This window comes from Wyeomyia smithii, chromosome 2 (genome assembly GCF_029784165.1).
Source record: "Wyeomyia smithii strain HCP4-BCI-WySm-NY-G18 chromosome 2, ASM2978416v1, whole genome shotgun sequence".
NCBI lineage: Eukaryota > Metazoa > Arthropoda > Insecta > Diptera > Culicidae > Wyeomyia > Wyeomyia smithii.
The window spans coordinates 148,541,126-148,561,544 of record NC_073695.1 but is presented as its reverse complement, the minus strand read 5'-3'; the positions used below and the strand labels follow the sequence as shown (position 1 = coordinate 148,561,544).

General features: G+C 33.5%; 1 protein-coding gene across 6 annotated transcripts in view; it reads right to left on the bottom strand.

Moving 5' to 3' along the window:
* LOC129723376 (protein mini spindles) overlaps positions 1-20,419 on the bottom strand; it is a 487,241-nt gene that overhangs the window by 44,166 nt on the left and 422,656 nt on the right. The window contains exon 15 of one of the 6 annotated variants that reach the window (XM_055677565.1): positions 10,464-10,616. The exons of the other annotated variants lie outside the window; for them this stretch is intronic. Coding sequence (XP_055533540.1) covers positions 10,506-10,616 — 111 coding nt within the window. The 3' untranslated portion in view covers positions 10,464-10,505. Of the gene's footprint in view, positions 1-10,463; positions 10,617-20,419 lie in introns of those variants that run through there. 6 annotated transcript variants of the gene reach the window in all.

The window sequence follows — 20,419 nt, the reverse complement described above, 5'->3', positions numbered from 1 at the left end:
CACAACTTTCTGCACATCTCGCGAACTAATCAACTAAATGGAACCATATTTGGCAGGTGAATGTTTTAGTGGTAACAAATATGTTCCATAATTGACCTCAGACATTTTTGGATTGTAAGAGGGCAATTTCCGGCTTCTGAAAAACAGCTGAAAATGACCAAATACCACCCAATATGAGTGTTTCTTTAACCAGTATGACATTCAAAATCCAGAAATTGTCTCCAAATGCCGTTATGAAATCCAAAATGGCGACTTACGGTTTCGGAAACAGCGGCAAACGACCAAATACCACCCATTATGGGTATTTTCGGAATCGTAATGATGCACTGGAGCCACGAATTGACTTCAGACAACATTTTAAAATTTAAAGATGGCAACTTCCGGTTTCTGGAAAACATTCTGGAACCAGAATGAAGCACACAAGTTAAAAATCGATCACAGACACAATCTTGAATTTTAAGATGGTGACTTCCGGTGTCTGGAAAACAGCCGGAAATGACCAAATGCCATTCAATATGTATGTTTTCGGAACCAGAATTACACTCAGATGATAGAAATTGATTTCACAGGCAATCTTAAAGTCCAAAATTACGACTTTCGGTTTCTGAAAAACAGCCCCTAGTGACCAAATACCACCCAATATGAGTATCTCCAGAGTCAGAATGATGCAAGAAGCTAAAGATTAACCTCAGACACCATTATGAATTGTAGGATGGCAAATTCTGGTTTCTGGAAAACAGCAAAAAATGGCCGATTTTCGTCTGACGTGAGTATCTCCGGATCTATAATGATACACAGCAGCTGATATCGACCACAGACCCCATTTTGGATTTTAGGTTGGCGACTTCCGGTTCCTAGGAAACAGCAGAAAATGATCGAATAACACCCAATATGGGTGTTTCTTCAACCAGAATGACGCTCAGAGGCCTAAAATTATCCTAAATACCGTTTTGTAATCCAAGATGGCGACTTCCGGTTTGTGAAAAACAGCCTAAAATAACCAAATACCATCCAATATGAGTATCTCTGGAACCAGAATGATGCAATGAGCTAACAATTGACGTCAGGCACCATTTTGAATTGCTAAATGGCAACTTCTAGGAAACAGTCGAAAATGACCGAATAATACTCAATATGGATATTTCCGTAATCGAGATGATGCATAGAAACCAAACATTGACCCTGGACATCATTTTGAATTTAATGACGACCACTTTTAGTTTCTGGAAAACAACCAAAATAACTAAATACCTCCCAATATGGGTATTTCTGGTGTCAGATTGATGCCAGAAAATCTGCTGAAAATTACCGAATACCACCCAATATGAATATATTCAGAATTAAGACGATGTACAGAGGCCAAAAGTCGAGAATGTTGTCATTTCGATAAAACCAATCATTTCAAACGATTTGTCTTTCGACATTGATCATATCCTATGGCCTATTCGTCGTGCATTTGCAGACTTTAAACACATCGCAAGGAATCAATAAATTTGGAACGTTCAAAAAGTACGATACCATATTTAAATTATGTTAAGGCCACATATATCGATCAAAGCTGGTATAGTTTTAAATAGTCTTCGAATTTCCTTTCTTTCCATAACTTTTAAACCACATATCAAATTGTTATTAAGTTTGTTTTTTTTTAAGTTTGAGAGATGACTCGTTCGTATGACACTAGTTATGTTCAAATAAGTCATGTAATCTTTGAGATAATAGACTTTCGATGTTTTATCAACAATTTAATACATAACGCTTGCCTAAGTTTGATTATCATCGAATGAAATAAGAACGTATAGGGCAGACAAATTATGAAAGCACGTATTCAATCATAATTCATCAGTTAACCCTTAAATAGCCCGCTCATCTGATAATAATATTGATCAAATCAGTTGTGTAGTTTCTGTGACAATGAAGTTTCATGATTTTCACATTTCGGTACATTACAGACGAAGTTACAGTTCGATTACAGTAAAATTCAATAGGGTATTATGCGGCAGCCAGACTTTTCATTTGACACTAATTTTGTGGAAATCGGGTCAGCCATCTCTGAGAAAAGTGAGTGAGTCCAAGTAGTCTCCGGAATATGTTTCTTTTTATAGCTGGATTTCACATTTTTGAACATTACAGGCAAAGTAATAGTCCGATTGCAAAACAAATCAATAGGGTCTTATGGGGCAACTAGACCTTCCATTTGACACCGATTTTATGAAAATCGGTCGAGCCATCTCTGAGAAACATGAGTGAGATTAAACAGTCTTCAGAACACGTTTCTTTTCATAACTTTTGAACAACATACTCCATCTTTATAAAATTCAAAAGTTAAGGGTTTTCCAGGAAGCCCGTCTATTTGAAACCAATTTTGTTCAAATCGGTTGTGTAGTTTTCGAGATAATGATGTTTCATAATTTTTACATTTTGATACATAACCTCTAAACTAAAAATCCGATTACAATAAAATTTAATAGGGTCTTATGGGACAACAAGACCTTTCATTTGCAATTAATTTCATGGAAATCGGACCAGCCATCTCTGAGAAAAGTGAGTGAGAATAAAAATCTGCACATACACACACACACACATACACACACACACATACAGAAAATGTCGAGTCGAGTCGAGTGATATATGCCATTCGGCCCTTTGGAGCACTTTTATACTTTCGGTTTTGCAAGTGATTGCTATACCTTTCTAGGAGAAAGGCAAAAATGCTCCAAAGGGCCGCATGGCATATATCACTCGACTCAGCTCGACGAGCTGAGCATTTTCTGTATGTGTGTGTGTATGTGTGTGTATGTGTGTGTGTAGATTTTTACTCTCACTCACTTTTCTCAGAGATGGCTGGACCGATTTTAATGAAATTAATTGCAAATGAAAGGTTTTATTGTCTTATAAAACCCAATTTAATTTTATTGTAATCGGATTTTTAGTTTAGAGGTTATGTATCAATATGTAAAAATCATGAAACATCATTATCTCAAAAACTACACAACCGATTTGAACAAAATTGGTTTCAAAAGAACAAGCTACCTGAAATACTCTCAACTTTTGAATTTTATAAAGATTGAACTTGTGGTTCAAAAGTTACGAAAAGAAACGTGTTCTGAAGACTGTTCAGTCTCACTAATGTTTCTCAGGGATGGCTCGACCGATTTTCATAAAATCGGTGTCAAATGGAAGGTCTTGTTGCCCCATAAGACCCTATTGATTTGTTTTGCAATCGGACTATTACTTTACCTGTTATGTTTAAAAATGTGAAATCCAGCTATGAAAAGGAACATACTCCGAAGACTACTTGAACTCACTCACATTTCTCAGAGATGGCTGACCCGATTTCCACAAAATAAGTGTCAATTAATAAGTCTAGCTGCCTCATAACACCCAATTGAATGTTACTGTAATCGAACTTTGTCTGTAATATGCCGAAATGTGAAAATCACGAAACTTCATTATCTCAGAAACTACACAATCGATTTGATCAAAGTTGTTATCAGATGAGCGGGCTAGTTAAGGGTTAACTGATGAATTATGATTGAACACGTGGTTTCATAATTTGTCTGCCCTATACGTTCCCATTTCATTTGATTATAATCGGTTCCTATTGTGGTCATTCACCTCTGTCCAGCAACTCCTATCCCAACCTTCACGTGGTGCCGACCGGAATGCGAGTAACCTCAGCGGAGATCGGGTAACCAACCCCGGTGGAAACTTTGGTCGTATGCTGACTGGGAAGGGGGAACGTATGCGGCTGTTTCTCCATGTTAGGGGCGGCGTACAACAGCGTCTGATCCGGAGCGGGCGGCTGAATCATGAAACGCGGTGTCTCGCCAGCTATATCAAAGACGGCAGCCCCGTCGCGAGACTAGGTATCGCAGCCCTAGTAAAGCAGCATACCGATTATTAAATACAGTGCGAGAAATAATTATACCGTACAAAACTATCATGTATTATTAGAATAATTCACAAGGTTAATTCTATCATCATTTTATGGTGTTCGGTACAGCAGTGTATTGCGCGAATAACAAACAATAGCAATTTTTGTTTACATGTTTGTACTTGCTGAATTTCAAGGTGAATTGAAACAACTTCAATTTGTAGAAGGAAATAAATATACCGTACATGTGCCTTAATCATCTTTAACCCATACAAAGTATAAAAGTAAGTATGTTTGCATGGTATATAACGATAGCCGTCATTGAATTTAATCTATGGGAAATAGTTTTCATAAATTCCTGTATCGTTGTTCGTTTTATTTGCTGGAAATGCCGAGAGGAAAGCATTATCTTTGGAAGAGCGAGCGAAAATCACGGCTTTCAGAGAATGTGGACTAACTATTCGCAAAATAGCTCAGAAATTGAACCGTAACTAATAAAGGTACCACAGTAAATTTTCTCAAGGATCCTGAAAACTATGGCGTCAACAAACGATCCGGGCGTCCACCTACTTTGAATCTTCAAGATAAAAGACAAATATCTCGCCTGCCTGTTGATGAAAACTTGAGTGCAGGCCAGATTAAGGCTCAAAAGTCTCTTTCAATGTCTAAGAGAAGAATACTACAGATTTTGAAAGAAAATACTCACATTCAATATCAGCAACGTTTGAAAACACCGAAGCTTATATTTTACTGTGGTAAATTCTTTCTTCAGTCCGGCTTCCAACCGGACCCGGGAATGTCATCACTTATTGACTATACACGATGAGTGTTGTTAGTCGAATGAATCGCACTGCGCGATCAGTTTATTGTACACGTCGGTAGCAATACCCTTTTCTGCTGATGCAGAGGGTGATCGCACCGTCGTTTTATGCTGATGCGATATATGATCGCACCGCTTGTTTTATATTTACTTATATTCTAAATGGTGCTTGGAATAAGTCCATTACACCACCCCTCTTAGGGAAAAATTTGAATTTTATAATGTACTACTAGATTGAATTGAATAGATTATAGATCTATTATAAGTATTGTGTTTATATGTATTTGTGTTTCTCTACCATTAAACGTATTTTGTATGAAAATTTGTAGGATAGTAAAAATTTTGTGAAGAAAAAAAACGTATTGTAGTTTTCGGGGTAGTCTGTCTTCGGTTGTTTCTCACAAATTTTGGTGTATAAAATATTTTTCTGTAATAATTGTTTATAAACTGATTTTTTTTACTTCTTTGAATTTAATATGGATAATAACCAGGTTTTTTCTTTAATGAATTTTTACTTGTTGATAAGATTTTTCGTTGTGTTGTCCCAATCCATTGGTGCTTATTGGGTAAAGATCTTAGATACTCAATGAGATGTCTGTGATCTTCCTCCAACGCTCCAAGCGATTGTGGATGATATAGATTGTCTAGAGATTCAAAGTTATGCTACATTGAATCGCTATGTGTTAAATGTAAATAAAATAAATGTGCAATTGGTGAAATGTATTTATGTAATTAATGTAGGGTTGGCTAAGGTTTTGAAATTGGTTTTGAACTTAGGGATGATTTAAATTCTAGGTGTTATAATTAATCTACATAATAGATCTATTTAATTAGTGGCGATTTGTTTTCGTTATAAGTTGAATAAGTTTTGTTATGGGTTATTATAATTTAGTCATTTGCGAAAGAAAAATAAACAAAAAAATATTTTTTTTTACGTTGAATATTCTTATATTTCATTTATTTTAATATCTATTTTTATTGTTGTTATACGAGGTCTTAAAGTTAAATTTTATTTTATTTTTTTAAGGAAAATATTTTTAAAGATATTTATAACGTTTTTTTTTGTTTTAAGATGTGAGATTCGAAAGAAAAATAAACAAAAAAATATTTTTTTTTACGTTGAATATTCTTATATTTCATTTATTTTAATATCTATTTTTATTGTTGTTATACGAGGTCTTAAAGTTAAATTTTATTTTATTTTTTTTTAAGGAAAATATTTTTAAAGATATTTATAACGTTTTTTTTGTTTTAAGATGTGAGATTCGTCTTGTGTTTTTTATTCTGTATTTTATTTGCAACTTTTTGTTGCTGTTGTTAGTATTGTGAAAGTTATCGGATTATAATTAAATGAAAATAATATACAGTGTTATTGATGAGTCTTTTGCCAATCTGTTCGGTTTATGACTGATTTAAGTAATTTGTTTTATAAATGTTTTTAAAATTGAAAAATATGTATAAGGTTTTGAGTTTTTAAAATTAGTCAGACAATGATTAAGTAATTTGGTAGAATTTACATTGATATGGTTGCTCTGTCAGTCTATACTCTAAGTATAATCAGATGAGAACAAAAATATATGAATGCAATATTTCTAACAATGTTACATAAACACATAAATTTATATTATCAAAAGTTAGGTTTAGCAGAACTGTTTAGCACATACTTCGTGACTATGGAAAAACTGTTTGTTGTGTGTGTTTTTTTTTTAATTTAGGTTAGGTTATTTTTTACGTTTGTTTTAATGTCATGTAATGTTTTAGTTTGGTTATTGCTTTGTTTGTGAAAATAAGGAAAATATGATAATTATTTTTATGTCATATTTTGTAATGTTATGGTTATATATGAGTTGGTACTGTTGAATAAATTTGTTGGATAAGGATAATTTAGATAAAAATATTAAAACGAATTGAAATATAATTAGAAATATAATTAGGAATTAGGAATAATAAGGATTAGTAAACCAATGAAAAGGTTAGCAATATTTTGTTAACTAATAATAAGTGTATAAATTTTAGGTTATGAAATTACTTAATTTAAGGTATATAATTGGACTGCTTTTCTATTTGCTGTGTTTAATTTAAAAATTTGTAATAATTTTATGATATTATAAAGTTATGATTATGTTTATTACACAATAGTTATTGAAAATGATCGTAAAGGATTAAAGTTTAAACCTCTAATCAATCTTATGACGTCCTTCTGGTCAACTTAAAAGTGCCAGGCATCCGGGGTATTAAAAAATTTAATTATTATGGCTACGAGACGCTAGAGTCCGTGCACTTCTTATTCACTCGAGCATCCGATAACCATTTTGGTTCGGGCATCTGGGGCAAAATTCCATCCAACTATTTTTAATATTTTATTTATTGATTGGGTGCAGGCCTGCTACCCTATTCTACTATATTTTATAACATGGCTCCCAGGAATATATTTTTTCTTAATTTCTATGCCTTGCTATGGATTTTTAGCCTATTCGCATAGCAGGGCAGGCTGCTAGGAATTTTGAGCCTATTCACCTAGCAGCTCTTCAATAAATAAATAAATATTTGTTTATTTTACTGCGGGCTTCCACCTCGCTCTCAGAGTTTAAAGTTCATCATAGTTCGTTAGTTTAAAGTTTACAAAAATAAATATTTTAAATAAATGAAAATTTCATTGCATGACATATCACGGTGAACAAAAAAGTTAGTTTTGAGATATTACTCTCACTTCAAGCTGGTCAGGCTGAAGATGAAAGCTGTTTCTTTATTCTGGTATACAGAAGTGACCAGCCTCGTGTACCGGAATAAAAAAAATTATAATAAAGTGAAATTCATAAAGATTTTTTTTTTTTTGAAAATATAGAATAATTGTCTGCAAGGAATGAATGAGGAGCATAACTAGTTTGTGGTGTAGGGGGTGAAAATGAAATTGAACATAACTGAAATTAGCTGAAAGTTGATTTTAACCTAGTTTAGATTTTTTTTTTTGGCTGGTTAGTAGTTAAATATTTAAGTTTGAATTGCTGATATGTTTTTCCAGCATGTTTTAATTTTGAATCTGCCATTTTTTTCAACTAAAATAAAAACGCACAAGACCCGTAATTTATTCCAATGGGTTATTTGTCCTAGAATAAACCTGATTTATTATTATTATTATTATTTTTTTATACTGTTCTCTGTACTTTTATTTGAAATATCTTTATTCGTTATGAAATATTTTATTTTTGTAATATTATTTTTGTTTGAATCGATTTGAATCCGGATTATTTGTTTTATGGTGACTCAATTTTCTTCCTTTTCTGTTACTGCTTACTATTAGTATTGCGTTTCTCGTATTCGCCAATGTTTTTTTTTTTGCATCTTTTTAAAAATTCTTTTTTCGATAATAGCTATGGTTGCTTGCATGTTTCTAAGTATTTATCCATTCACTGTTTCCACTCTTCGTATAGCCTCAGATATGATTAATGATTAACCTATTCTCTACCATTTTCAGTAGCTTCGAACTATTACTTGTATTATCGTTACCTTTTTTTGCAGTTGCTCCTTAATGGGTAATTCGTTTCGTTCCATGTTATTTGTGTGTATTTAACAAATTTTTAATTATTTAGAGAAGTTTGATTAATGCCGAATACGCACTACTTTTCGGTTTCACAATTAAACTTATCTCACAATGCTCAAGAGACTACTATAACAGTAATACATGTGTAATCTGTGTCTTTCGATAAATTATTTATGCATATTATTTTTTTTTGCTTGCACAATAGTCATAAAAGAACTAAAAACTTAATCTTGTTGAACTATACCTAGCAAATTGAAACTTCTCTCACTTTTCGTTGTTCGTCGCCATTTTCAGTTCACAATATTATTATTATTTCTGTTTTTATCAACACACTTGCACACGATGGATTAGTAGTTTCACCTCATTACATTGGCGTAAAAATTACAAAAATTAATAAAATATTATTTAATATTGTACACTTCATTCATCAAGATTGATCAAATTACATATATATATATATATATATGTATATATATATATATATATATATATATATATATATATATATATATATATATATATATATATATATATATATATATATATATATATATATATATATATATATATATATATATATATATATATATAATATATATAATATATATATATATATATATATATATATATATATATATATATATATATATATATATATATATATATATATATATATATATAATATATATATATATATATATATATATATATATATATATATATATATATATATATATATATTATTTCACAACATTCATGTCGGTTCGCCGACAAAATTTTTCTCATGCTGCATCAATTAAATCGTTTCACCATACGTTGATTTCAAACCATTTTGGTGTATAATGTTGAATTGCTCGTGCGCCAAAAAAAAGAACGATGCAGCAATATATGTGGGTAGGAATGTTCGTTCTGCACTAAGTAGCTGATAAAATCATTTCAACCACATCGATTGGAATAGGCCACTTACAGTCCATAAAGTAGCCTCGTGGCGACATTTGAAACCACGATTCAGTTTGTGTTTAATACGCAAAGTATATAGGTACTAAGCGATTCACTTAGATTATACTCTTATGAAAATGCACCGGAATAACCATGAATGATCACTTTATGTTTTGTTTTTTTTTTGTCTGTAATTAACCGATAAAGCACGGCCATCACTGTTGATGACACAAACTGTTTTTCGCCATGCTTTTATTTATTGCTTCACTGAGGCAGAGCGTACAACGCAGTATTTTCATTTGCTTCACTAATTCACTGGACTGGTGTAAATCTGCATGATTGGAGAAGGCGATTGATTCTGTATTTGAATGATACCGTCGATAAGCGTAGATTTCCGTAAACAGATAATTGATATTTGATGATCATCCACCTTTCCGGAACGGCTCCATTGGATCTTGAAATTGGCCTGTCCAAAATCACCACGAACAAAACATTTGCCGTTGTCTTTGCTGTTCACAATCTCCGAAGATCGATTTGACCATGTCATAGGTCGCCATGTGGTAAATTCTTTCGCCAGTCCGGCTTCCAACCGGACCCGGGAATGTCACCACTTTTTGACTATACACGATGAGTGTTGTTAGTCGAATGAATCGCACTGCGCGATCAGTTTATTGTACTCGTCGGTAGCAATACCCTTTTCTGCTGATGCAGAGGGTGATCGCACCGTCGTTTTATGCTGATGCGATATATGATCGCACCGCTTGTTTTATATTTACTTATATTCTAAATGGTGCTTGGAATAAGTCCATTACATCACACAGAACTGCGAGATTGCGGAACGGCATATGTTTTGGGAGGCCGAGTGGAAATCCGTCATCTTCTTCGATGAGAGGAAGTTTAACCTAGATGGTCCTGATGGTTGCCAAATGTATTTGAGGGATATTCGCCGAAAATCCGAAACTCGTCATCCCAGAAACTTTCAGGGAGGTTCAGTTATGGTGTGGGCCGCATTCAGGCACTTCGGAAAGACACCAATTTGTTTTATTTCTCATAAAATGAATTCGGAGAAGTATGTTTATCTGCTAGACTACGTTTTGATCGATTTTGTGTAAAGACCCAAACATTTGGAGGGCGGTTTGTACAGCCGCCTCTCAAATAGTTTTAGAATTGCAAAACAGGCGACAGGTTGACCACCGACACGCCAGTGTTAGCTAACGGCCAGTCTCCAGGTTAGTTAGCTAAGTTAGCAAAGATACCTAAAGAACCAAGAGGGTGCACAGAGCACAAAAGCCGCTCCCCGAAGCAATACCTAGCGGTGGTCCCGGGGAGTATTATGTGCTGGAGACTGGAGGGGTTTTAGTGGGTCCGGTCACTGATTCAAACCAACCCCACACTCCCTGAGGTTGGTCACTCAGGGGTTTGGATGCAAATTTCCCCTCCACCTGAAACAAAAAAAAAAAAAAAATATATATATATATATATATATATATATATATATATATATATATATATATATATATATATATATATATATATATATATATATATATATATATATATATATATCCATGTCAAGTTATCAGGCAAATGCAACGACCCTTTTCGATTCGCTTCAAAATGAATAAAATGATTAGTTCGAAACTAAAAAATCCAGAGTTTCGGGTCAATCGGAAATAATCATGGTTTGCTAATACTTGCTAACCTATGAGATATCTAATTCACAAGATTATGTATTTTTTTCAAATTTTGTGTAATTTTTTCACTTTAGTACTTTAAAAACCTCTGTACTTGGAAAAAAAACAACGTAATTATTCAATTTCTATCGAGCAAAAATTTGTAAGAAATTAATTCGAGTGAGCTCATAAAATTATCACAATATATCGTGAATTTCAGACAAATTTTATCAAAACTCGTAGATCTCTGAAATTTGAAGAGGTAGAAATTTGGTATGTTCTGTGAAGTTTCATAGAATTTGAAGATCTACAACTTTATCTGAAACCGCAAAGCTCTAGCGTGTAAAGGGAAGAAGTTGGCATCGTAACGCCACCTTCGCGGCTGACTTCCGAACTAATTCAAAAATCCAAAATGAAGCCCTAACTATACCAAGAAACTTTATAGAAGATCGGAAACCGATTGGTCAAACCCTGAGAGCGCTAATAATTTCGTACCGCTAGATTCCATTCCTGGCCCAGTGTGCGTTGTTGTTACTTGCTACAATAGAAATGTTATGTTTGATTGAATTTAGGGTTTTTTCTATTTCCTCGAGCGAGTAGACGTGGGTCTTGCTGGGTGTTTGATAATTTGTGAGCAATTTATGATTTGTTTCCATCGATTTGCCAATATTTTCTGTAATGTTTTTAAGTTGCGCTGTTAATGCCTTCAGGTTGAGTCTCGGATCTCTCCTGACAGTCCTGGCATAGCGACAGCATGAAGGTGCGAAGGATTTCCTCGTGGTTCCTCTGAGCACCTATGCACGCAGCATGGAAAGTGCGGTTGCAAGTTCCATGACAACGCCAGAGGAAGTGATTGTCGCTTTGGGCACAGTTTAATATTCCACACTTCATTGAACTATTTCACTGTTTCACTCGCGTCGTAAACAAGCAAACGTAGCACGAGCACGAAAAAATGAGAATAAACTACGTAAAAAGCTGATGCGCGTTTATCGCGTGGTCGGTTAAAAAATGTTTATAAAGAAAAAGTTAAATAATAAAAATGTGTACTAGAGCGCAGCAAATGCGCGTCCGAACTCTACGACAGTTTGACGTGAAAAAAAAAAAGATTTAGGAGAAGATACAAAATGTTTTTGAATCTATACGTTCATCGCTATGGCATTATTATAACTTGAATCTAGATGAATAGCAAGCTCGAATACATTTCATTTGCACCCATTTTTCAGTTCACTGGAAATGATCTAAGAGAACAAAGAGCAGCTGCATAAATGAAGCCACATGGTTGGATGAGGTAGCGCAGATCGAATTTTTATAATCGAACACCACCAAGGAGAGAATAGATCCTTTTCGTGGTCAGCCTAAGAAGAACGCAGAAAGATTTTTATTTCATCACTTTCTATGACATCTTGTGAATTATATTATTTAGTTTATTGTAATTTCCTTAACATGCATTGTGCCATATCAAATAAATGTTGTGAACAAAACATTTTCTTAATTTTCAAATAATCATCGAGAAACACTATTCTTTCGTATGTATACACTCATGAAATTTCTGGCAACGAACAATGGAAGTCTTAGAAAATGCATAGTAAAGAAAAAGTAGTAAAGACAAAATTGGTAAAATATACCATGGCCACGAACCTATAGAAAAAAAAAACCAAAATAGATGTGATTTTTGAGTTCAGCTTCGAAAAATACACTTAGATTGAAATTTTGAGCCTGAGACGTAGGAAAACAATATCTATCTCAGAAAAAGAACCACTGTGCAATGGTTGTTGTTGTGTTTCTTTCATCAGCTGGAAACATGAATTGAAATAGGTTATATAATAACATTGCAGCGCTTGCACACGCGTGTCGCTTCCTTTTACAACCATTCATCGCATAAAGCCCTCTAAACAGATCACCCACACGTTCACGCATCTACCACAACCACGAACGTTATAGGCAAAGAGTGGAAAAATCGGAGCACCGAGGAGCGACGATTCATAGATAGAGCGAAACAGAAACGACCTTACACGACTATGGACCATTTTACGTTTCAGAACTTAATTTATGAATGAAATTTTAACAGAAAATATGGAACAGCAAATACCGTGTATTCTACCTTAGCAGCTCGTAAAATGGTCTTTACACGTTTGTCAGTGTATGTACGGGAAATGTCACTTATCTTCATAGGCAAAAGCGTTAAGAAATTGTATGACAGAGATCGAAAACAATAGCTGAAAAAACTTTCAGTGCGGCGTAAGATATGGCGTCGAATATTTTTTACTGGGTATGAGCTCGAATATCGACGCATAACACAATCGAAACAATAATTTGTACTTATCTTACTCAATCCATTGAAATTGTTGCATATTCGAGTACCTCTAAAGCATGCAGCAGCCACTCACACCAAACACATAAGTTTCAGCAAAAAACCAATGAAAAACACTTGAAATGTGAACTTTTACTAAGTAGAGAATTCACACGTCCTTAGCAATGTAAACAACTTCACTGCGATAAAATCTATTTTGTCTGTTCATTTATACGAGCAACAATATGCAGTCATATATCACTGACTGCACGAACAATATATAATAAAAATAACTTGAACTGGTTATAACACAAACTTTATACAATTTCATTTGAAACTGAATATTTATACGATGCCATTGTTATATTATATTACCATTTTTATACGATATCTGGTTATCTGTATAAATAATTGAAATGTACAATATCTTACATTCAAGCTGTAAATATTTTTAAAGCAAAAAAAAAATCTTGCATAAGCAAGCTGTGTATGCTGAGCTAATTCGAAAGAACTCGCATAGTAAATTTGAACAACTTTATACTTTAGCAATAAAGAGAACAAAGTTCATATCGAGAGGGGTACCCACGAGTCTTTTTGGTTAAGACAACACCAGGGTAGAACATAAAATCGATGAAAGCTTTTAACCTTACATACACAGATGCTTTCCCAATTATTTGCCATCTTTAAGCACTAATATATATATATATATATATATATATATATATATATATATATATATATATATATATATATATATATATATATATATATATATATATATATATATATATATATATATATATATATATATATATATATATATATATATATATATATATATATATATATATATATATATATATATATATATATATATATATATATATATATATATATATATATATATATATATATATATATATATATATATATATATATATATATATATATATATATATATATATATATATATATATATATATATATATATATATATATATATATATATATATATATATATATATATATATATATATATATATATATATATATATATATATATATATATATAATCCGCGTGAAAAACTGCGAAAATTCCGGAATCCGCGTAAAAAACGCGTAAAAAGCGACCTTAGTGTATATATATTTCTCCTTGAAACATGGGTATTCGGTATTTATTTATGCTTAACAATGGAAAATAATTGGGAGAGCATCTGTGTATGTAAGGTTTAAAGCTTTCATCGATTTTACGTTCTACCCTGGTGTTGTCTTAACCAAAAAGACTCGTGGGTACCCCTTTCGATATGAACTTAGTTCTCTCTATTGCTAGAGTATAAAATTGTACAAATTTACTATGCGAGTTCTTTCGAATTAGCTCAGCATACACAGCTTGCTTATGCAAGATTTCTTTTTCTGCTTTAAGACTACTCACAGCTTGAATGTAAGATACTGTACATTTCAAACAAATATTGTCTCTGATATTACTTCAACTTTTTAATTTAATTATTTATATGTACAGATAACCACATATCGTATAAAAATGGTAATATAATATAACAATGGCATCGTATGAATATCCAGTATCAAATGAAATTGTATAAAGTTTATGTTATAACCAGTTCAAGTTATTTTTATCACATATATGTTCGTGCAGTCAGTGATATATGACTGCATATTGTTGCTCGTATAAATGAACAGAAAAAATAGATTTTATCGCAGTGAAGTTGTTCACAGTGCTAAGGACGTGTGAATTCTCTACTTAGTAAAAGTTCACATTTCAAGTGTTTTTCATTGGTTTTTTTGCTGAAGCTTATGTATTTGGTGTGAGTGGCTGCTGCATGCTTTAGAGGTACTTGAATATGCAACAATTTCAATGGATTGAGTAAGATAAGTACAAATTATTGTTTCGATTGTGTTATGCGTCGATATTCGAGCTCATACCCAGTAAAAATAATCGACGCCATATCTTACGCCGCACTGAAAGTTTTTTCAGCTATTTTTTTCGATCTCTGTCATACATTTTCTTCACGCTTTTGCTTATGAAGATAAGTGACATTTCCCGTACATACACTGACTAACGTGTATAGACCATTTTACGAGCTGCAAAGGTAGAATACGCATTCGCTGTTCCATATTTTCTGTTAAAATTTTATTCATAAATTAAGTTCTGAAACGTAAAATGGTGCTCCGATTTTTCCACTCTTTGCCTATAACGTTCGTGGTTGTGGTAGATGCGTGAACGTGTGGGTGATCTGTTCAGATGGCTTTATACGATGAGTGGTTGTAGAAGGAAGCGACACGCGTGTGCAAGCGCTGCAATGTTATTATATAACCTATTTCAATTCATGTTTCCAGCTGCTGAAAGAAACACAACAACAACCATTGCACAGTGGTTCTTTTTCTGAGATAGATATTGTTTTCCTACGTCTCAGGCTCAAAACTTTAATCTAAGTGTATTTTTCGAAGCTGAACTCAAAAATCACATCTATTTTGATGTATTTTCTATAGGTTCGTGACCATATTTTACCAATTTTGTCTTTACTACTTTTCCTTTACTGAGCATGAGCATGAGCATGAGCATGATTGACCGCCCGCGGTTGCTACTCCGTTATTGCCAGATCAGCTGTAATTACACAGAGAACCAATAGATGATGCTTGGGATTAACATTCATTCTCAATGTGTAAAAACTGGTGACCTTAATCTTTATATTAGGCAATACCAGCGCCGGCCGCATCCGAATGCAGGTCAAAGAAGGAGTGTGTATAGGAATATGTTGACGTGATACTCACTTTATTGGAAGCCGAGAACACCTCTGCACTTCCACGAGAAATCACTGGGATGTTGGAGAAAAGGGTAAGGTTTGCAGCAGATTTCGTTTTGGTAAACGATGCGCTGAGTTCTAATACCGGGTTCATAATACCAAATATCGCGTGTACGAGTTCATTATATCTTTTACGGAAATCATAACGCGATCCGAACTCATTCCGGTTGATGATGTAACACCGCAAAAATAATGCGCACGCAAGGATACCGGACCTAATCAAATCAAGACAGACTCAAATATTCGAAAATCTGTTTATGAAGTCAATCTGCAACTACCGAAACGTATCTCTCATTGATTTATCTCAGCTGACTACACAATGTTACGAAGCAACCAGATATGCATTAACCGAAAACAAGAAAAAAGTAAATATATAGGCCCTCAACACATACTGCAAGCGGTCAGCAAGAGAACTTCAAAAACGGCCTATTTGCTTGGCCATCGCCGTTTGAAACGAACGAAAAAAGAAAGAAAAAGAAGGATGTGTGCGTTGACAGACGAGTCGCGTATAATCCTGATATTAATTGCGATATTTGGTGGCGATTAATTACGATGTTTTGTCGCGATTAATTATTTACGATATTTATCGAACGAACGGAACCTACTCCGAATCACTGCATGCTGAAATAGAACCTACGGGTGGACAGTCTGCGAATAAATGGTTTGGTACACCTCGGCAGTCACAACACACCGAAAATCCATAGTTGAGCAAAGCTCACCTGGGCCGAAAACACGTTTACCCCGGAAAGTTCTGCGCGACCGCTCTATTCCCTCTTACCGACGCATACGCGGAGACACGGTATTTCGCGTTGATTACCACTTACTTCTTGAATAATGAAGCGAAGATACCTACTGAGTATGAAAAACTGGCAAAGTTTCATGCATTCATAGCTAGAAAATTTAAAAAATGCAAATATGCATGTCTAACAAGACCGAGCACTAATTAGATTCAACAAAATGCCAAAACAATCGCAATCAAAATTTATTTGCCATGCTGACCGACAAGATTTCTACTTAGGGTAGGGAACATATTCTAAGCAGCTTTAGGAACCACCTGTGTATTCAGACGAAATACTCGAAATGTGTTGGGTGAAACTCAAACAGTAGTATATCAATATGTTCGCTATCGTTTTCTCTGTCAAAACTTGTTTTCAGATTGTAAAACTAAGTTAAGTCTTTACTATTTTTCCTTTACTATGCATTTTCTAAGACTTCCATTGTTCGTTGCCAGAAATTTCATAAGTGTATACATACGAAAGAATAGTGTTTCTCGATGAGTATTTGAAAATTAAAAAATGTTTTGTTCACAACATTTATTTGAAATGGCACAATGCATGTTAAGGAAATTACAATAAACTAAATAATATAATTCACAAGATGTCGTAGAAAGGGATGAAATAAAAATCTTTCTGCGTTCTTCTTAGGCTGACCACGAAAAGGAACTATTCTCTCCTTGGTGGTGTTATCATAGGCTTAAGCAGTGGCGCCTATTCTAATCAGTCGAAATAAACGGGTCTCGATCTCCTGAATATTGATAAATACCGACAATTTTAATTATGAGAACGAAAACTCTGATTGACTCTGATTAGCTAGTTCCTTTTCGTGGTCAGCCTAAGAAGAACGCAGAAAGATTTTTATTTCATCCCTTTCTACGACATCTTGTGAATTATATTATTTAGTTTATTGTAATTTCCTTAACATGCATTGTGCCATTTCAAATAAATGTTGTGAACAAAACATTTTTTAATTTTCAAATACTCATCGAGAAACACTATTCTTTCGTCAATCTGATTGACTAGCTGTCTTACGAATACATAAAATTCCGTTCCACACGGAAAAAACTTTGAAAAAACATCAAACGAAAAATATTGCAGCTATTAAGGCGCTATTTGTGTGCTGAAATAAATCCCCTGCAAAACAGATGCAAACTGCTCAAAAGGTTCTGGGTGATTGAAATAGCGTCCCTCGATAGGGAACTTTAATTGATCATTGTTACAGTTTGCTAAATCGGTTTTAGAATCTGAAAACAAGCGCTGACAGAGAAAAAGATAGAGAACAAATCGATATACTCATGTTTGTATTTCATCTTACAGATTTCAAGTATTTTGTCTCAACACACAGACAGCTCCTAAAGCTGCTTAAAATATGTTTCCTACCCTAGTTCGATTATAAAAATTCGATCTGCGCTACCTTATCCAACCATGTGGCATATCTTTTTATGCAGCTGCTCTTTGTTCTCTTAGATCATTTCCAGTGAACTGAAAAATGGGTGCAAATGAAATGTATTCGAGCTTGCTATTCATCTAGATTCAAGTTATAATAATGCCATAGCGATGAACGTATAGATTCAAAAACATTTTGTATCTTCTCCTTAATCTTTTTTTTTTCACGTCGAACTGTCGTAGAGTTCGGACGCGCATTTGCTGCGCTCTAGTATACATTTTTATTATTTAACTTTTTCTTTATAAACATTTTTTAACCGACCACGCGATAAACGCGCATCAGCTTTTTACGTAGTTTATTTTTTTTTTTTTTTCGTGCTCGTGCTACGTTTACTTATTTACGACGCAAGTGAAACAGTGAAATAGTTCAATGAAGTGTGGAATATTAAATTGTGCCCAAAGCGACAATCACTTCCTCTTGCGTTGTCATGGAACTTGCAACCGCACTTTCCATGCTGCGTGCATAGGTGCTCAGAGTAACCACGAGGAAATCCTTCACACCTGTCAGGAGAGATCCGAAACCGAACTCAACCTGAAGGCATTAACAGCGCAACTTAAAAACATTACAGAAAATATTGGCAAATCGATGGAAACAAATCATAAATTGCTCACAAATTATCAAACACCCAGCAAGACCCACGTCTACTCGCTCGAGGAAATAGAAAAGACCCTAAATTCAATCAAACATAACATTTCTACTGTCGCTAGTCACAACAATGCACACTGGGCCTGGAATGCAATCTAGGAATGCAGAGCTTTGCGGTTTTCGACAAAGTTGTAGATCTTTAAATTCAATCAAACTTCATATATACATATATATATATATATATATATATATATATATATATATATATATATATATATATATATATATATATATATATATATATATATATATATATATATATATATATATATATATATATATATATATATATATATATATATATATATATATATATATATATATATATATAAATATATATACATATAAAAAAAAAATTGTTTTCTAACGATTTAATTTTTTTTTTAATTTCATAACTTGAATAATAGTTCATTTTCTCAATTGTTTGATGTTACATATGTTATATTCAAACTAAACTTACAAAATAAGTAAAAATGAATGTGATTGAAAAAAAAAACAATTTACAAAAACCATTGCTCATGAAAAAATACTGGAATGCTCAAAAAAAATTCACCTATGCAATAGTTTGTCTTTACAATTTGTTATTAACAATAGCAAAGCTTGGAACAACGAATCCTCTTTTAATCATTGATGGGTAGTAGAGATGGTCGGGTATGGGAAATTTGTTACCCGTACCCGACCCGTACCCGACTCAACGAAAATTTTCAAACCCGTACCCGACCCGAACCCGAAGTCTGGTTTGTTTAAAATACCCGTACCCGACCCGTACCCGAAAAGTGTCTATTCCAACTACCCGTACCCGACCCGTACCCGATAGAAAAAAACGCCGGAATTGCCGGTACCCGACCCGTACCCGACCCGTCCTGGATTTTTTTTTTAAATTTTTAATTTCAAAATGCTTGGGTACCTCGCACATTTTATGCTCTGATTGTCATATGTAGTCTCTCGAGATGATGGCCGGAGTAAGGCTAGAACCGAGTGTGCGTGTGAACGAATGTTAATGAACCCAGAGTCTCAGGCGCGTATAAGGAATCGGTCCATTATGAAAAGTGCATGTCTGGTAAAGTTTAAAATAAACGACGAGTTTTATAAACACATTAAAGGGTCAAACGAATTTTGAAAGGTCAAAATTAATATAGTTTACAACTTGAGAAAAATTTTACAATTCACTGCATTTGCCAAAAACCTGTAATTTTGAGTCTAGATTCGGTGTCATCGATAAATTCTAAAAATTGGTAAAAAAACAGATATTTCTGCACATGCGGCATCCTTGGTCACAGTACAAACCAAGACAATGCTATCGCTGTCAAATTTCATATATTTGTTTCGTACTAAACATCTCAATGCATAGTGGGAAAGCGCTGGCCATCAAAACAAATGTTTAAACGTCGGCTGTTTCATAATATTTTTCCATTATTGATATAACATTTAAGTGCTTAAGTTTTTATTACCTATTATAATATATCATATTGTTTTAATTTTTATAAAAACAAATTTTTTGCGAAATTTGGTTGATATGAGGAGTTGTGCAAAAACTACGTAATCTGTGTTTGTAAAGAGGACGTCCTGTGGCGTTGCTTGTGGTTAAAGAT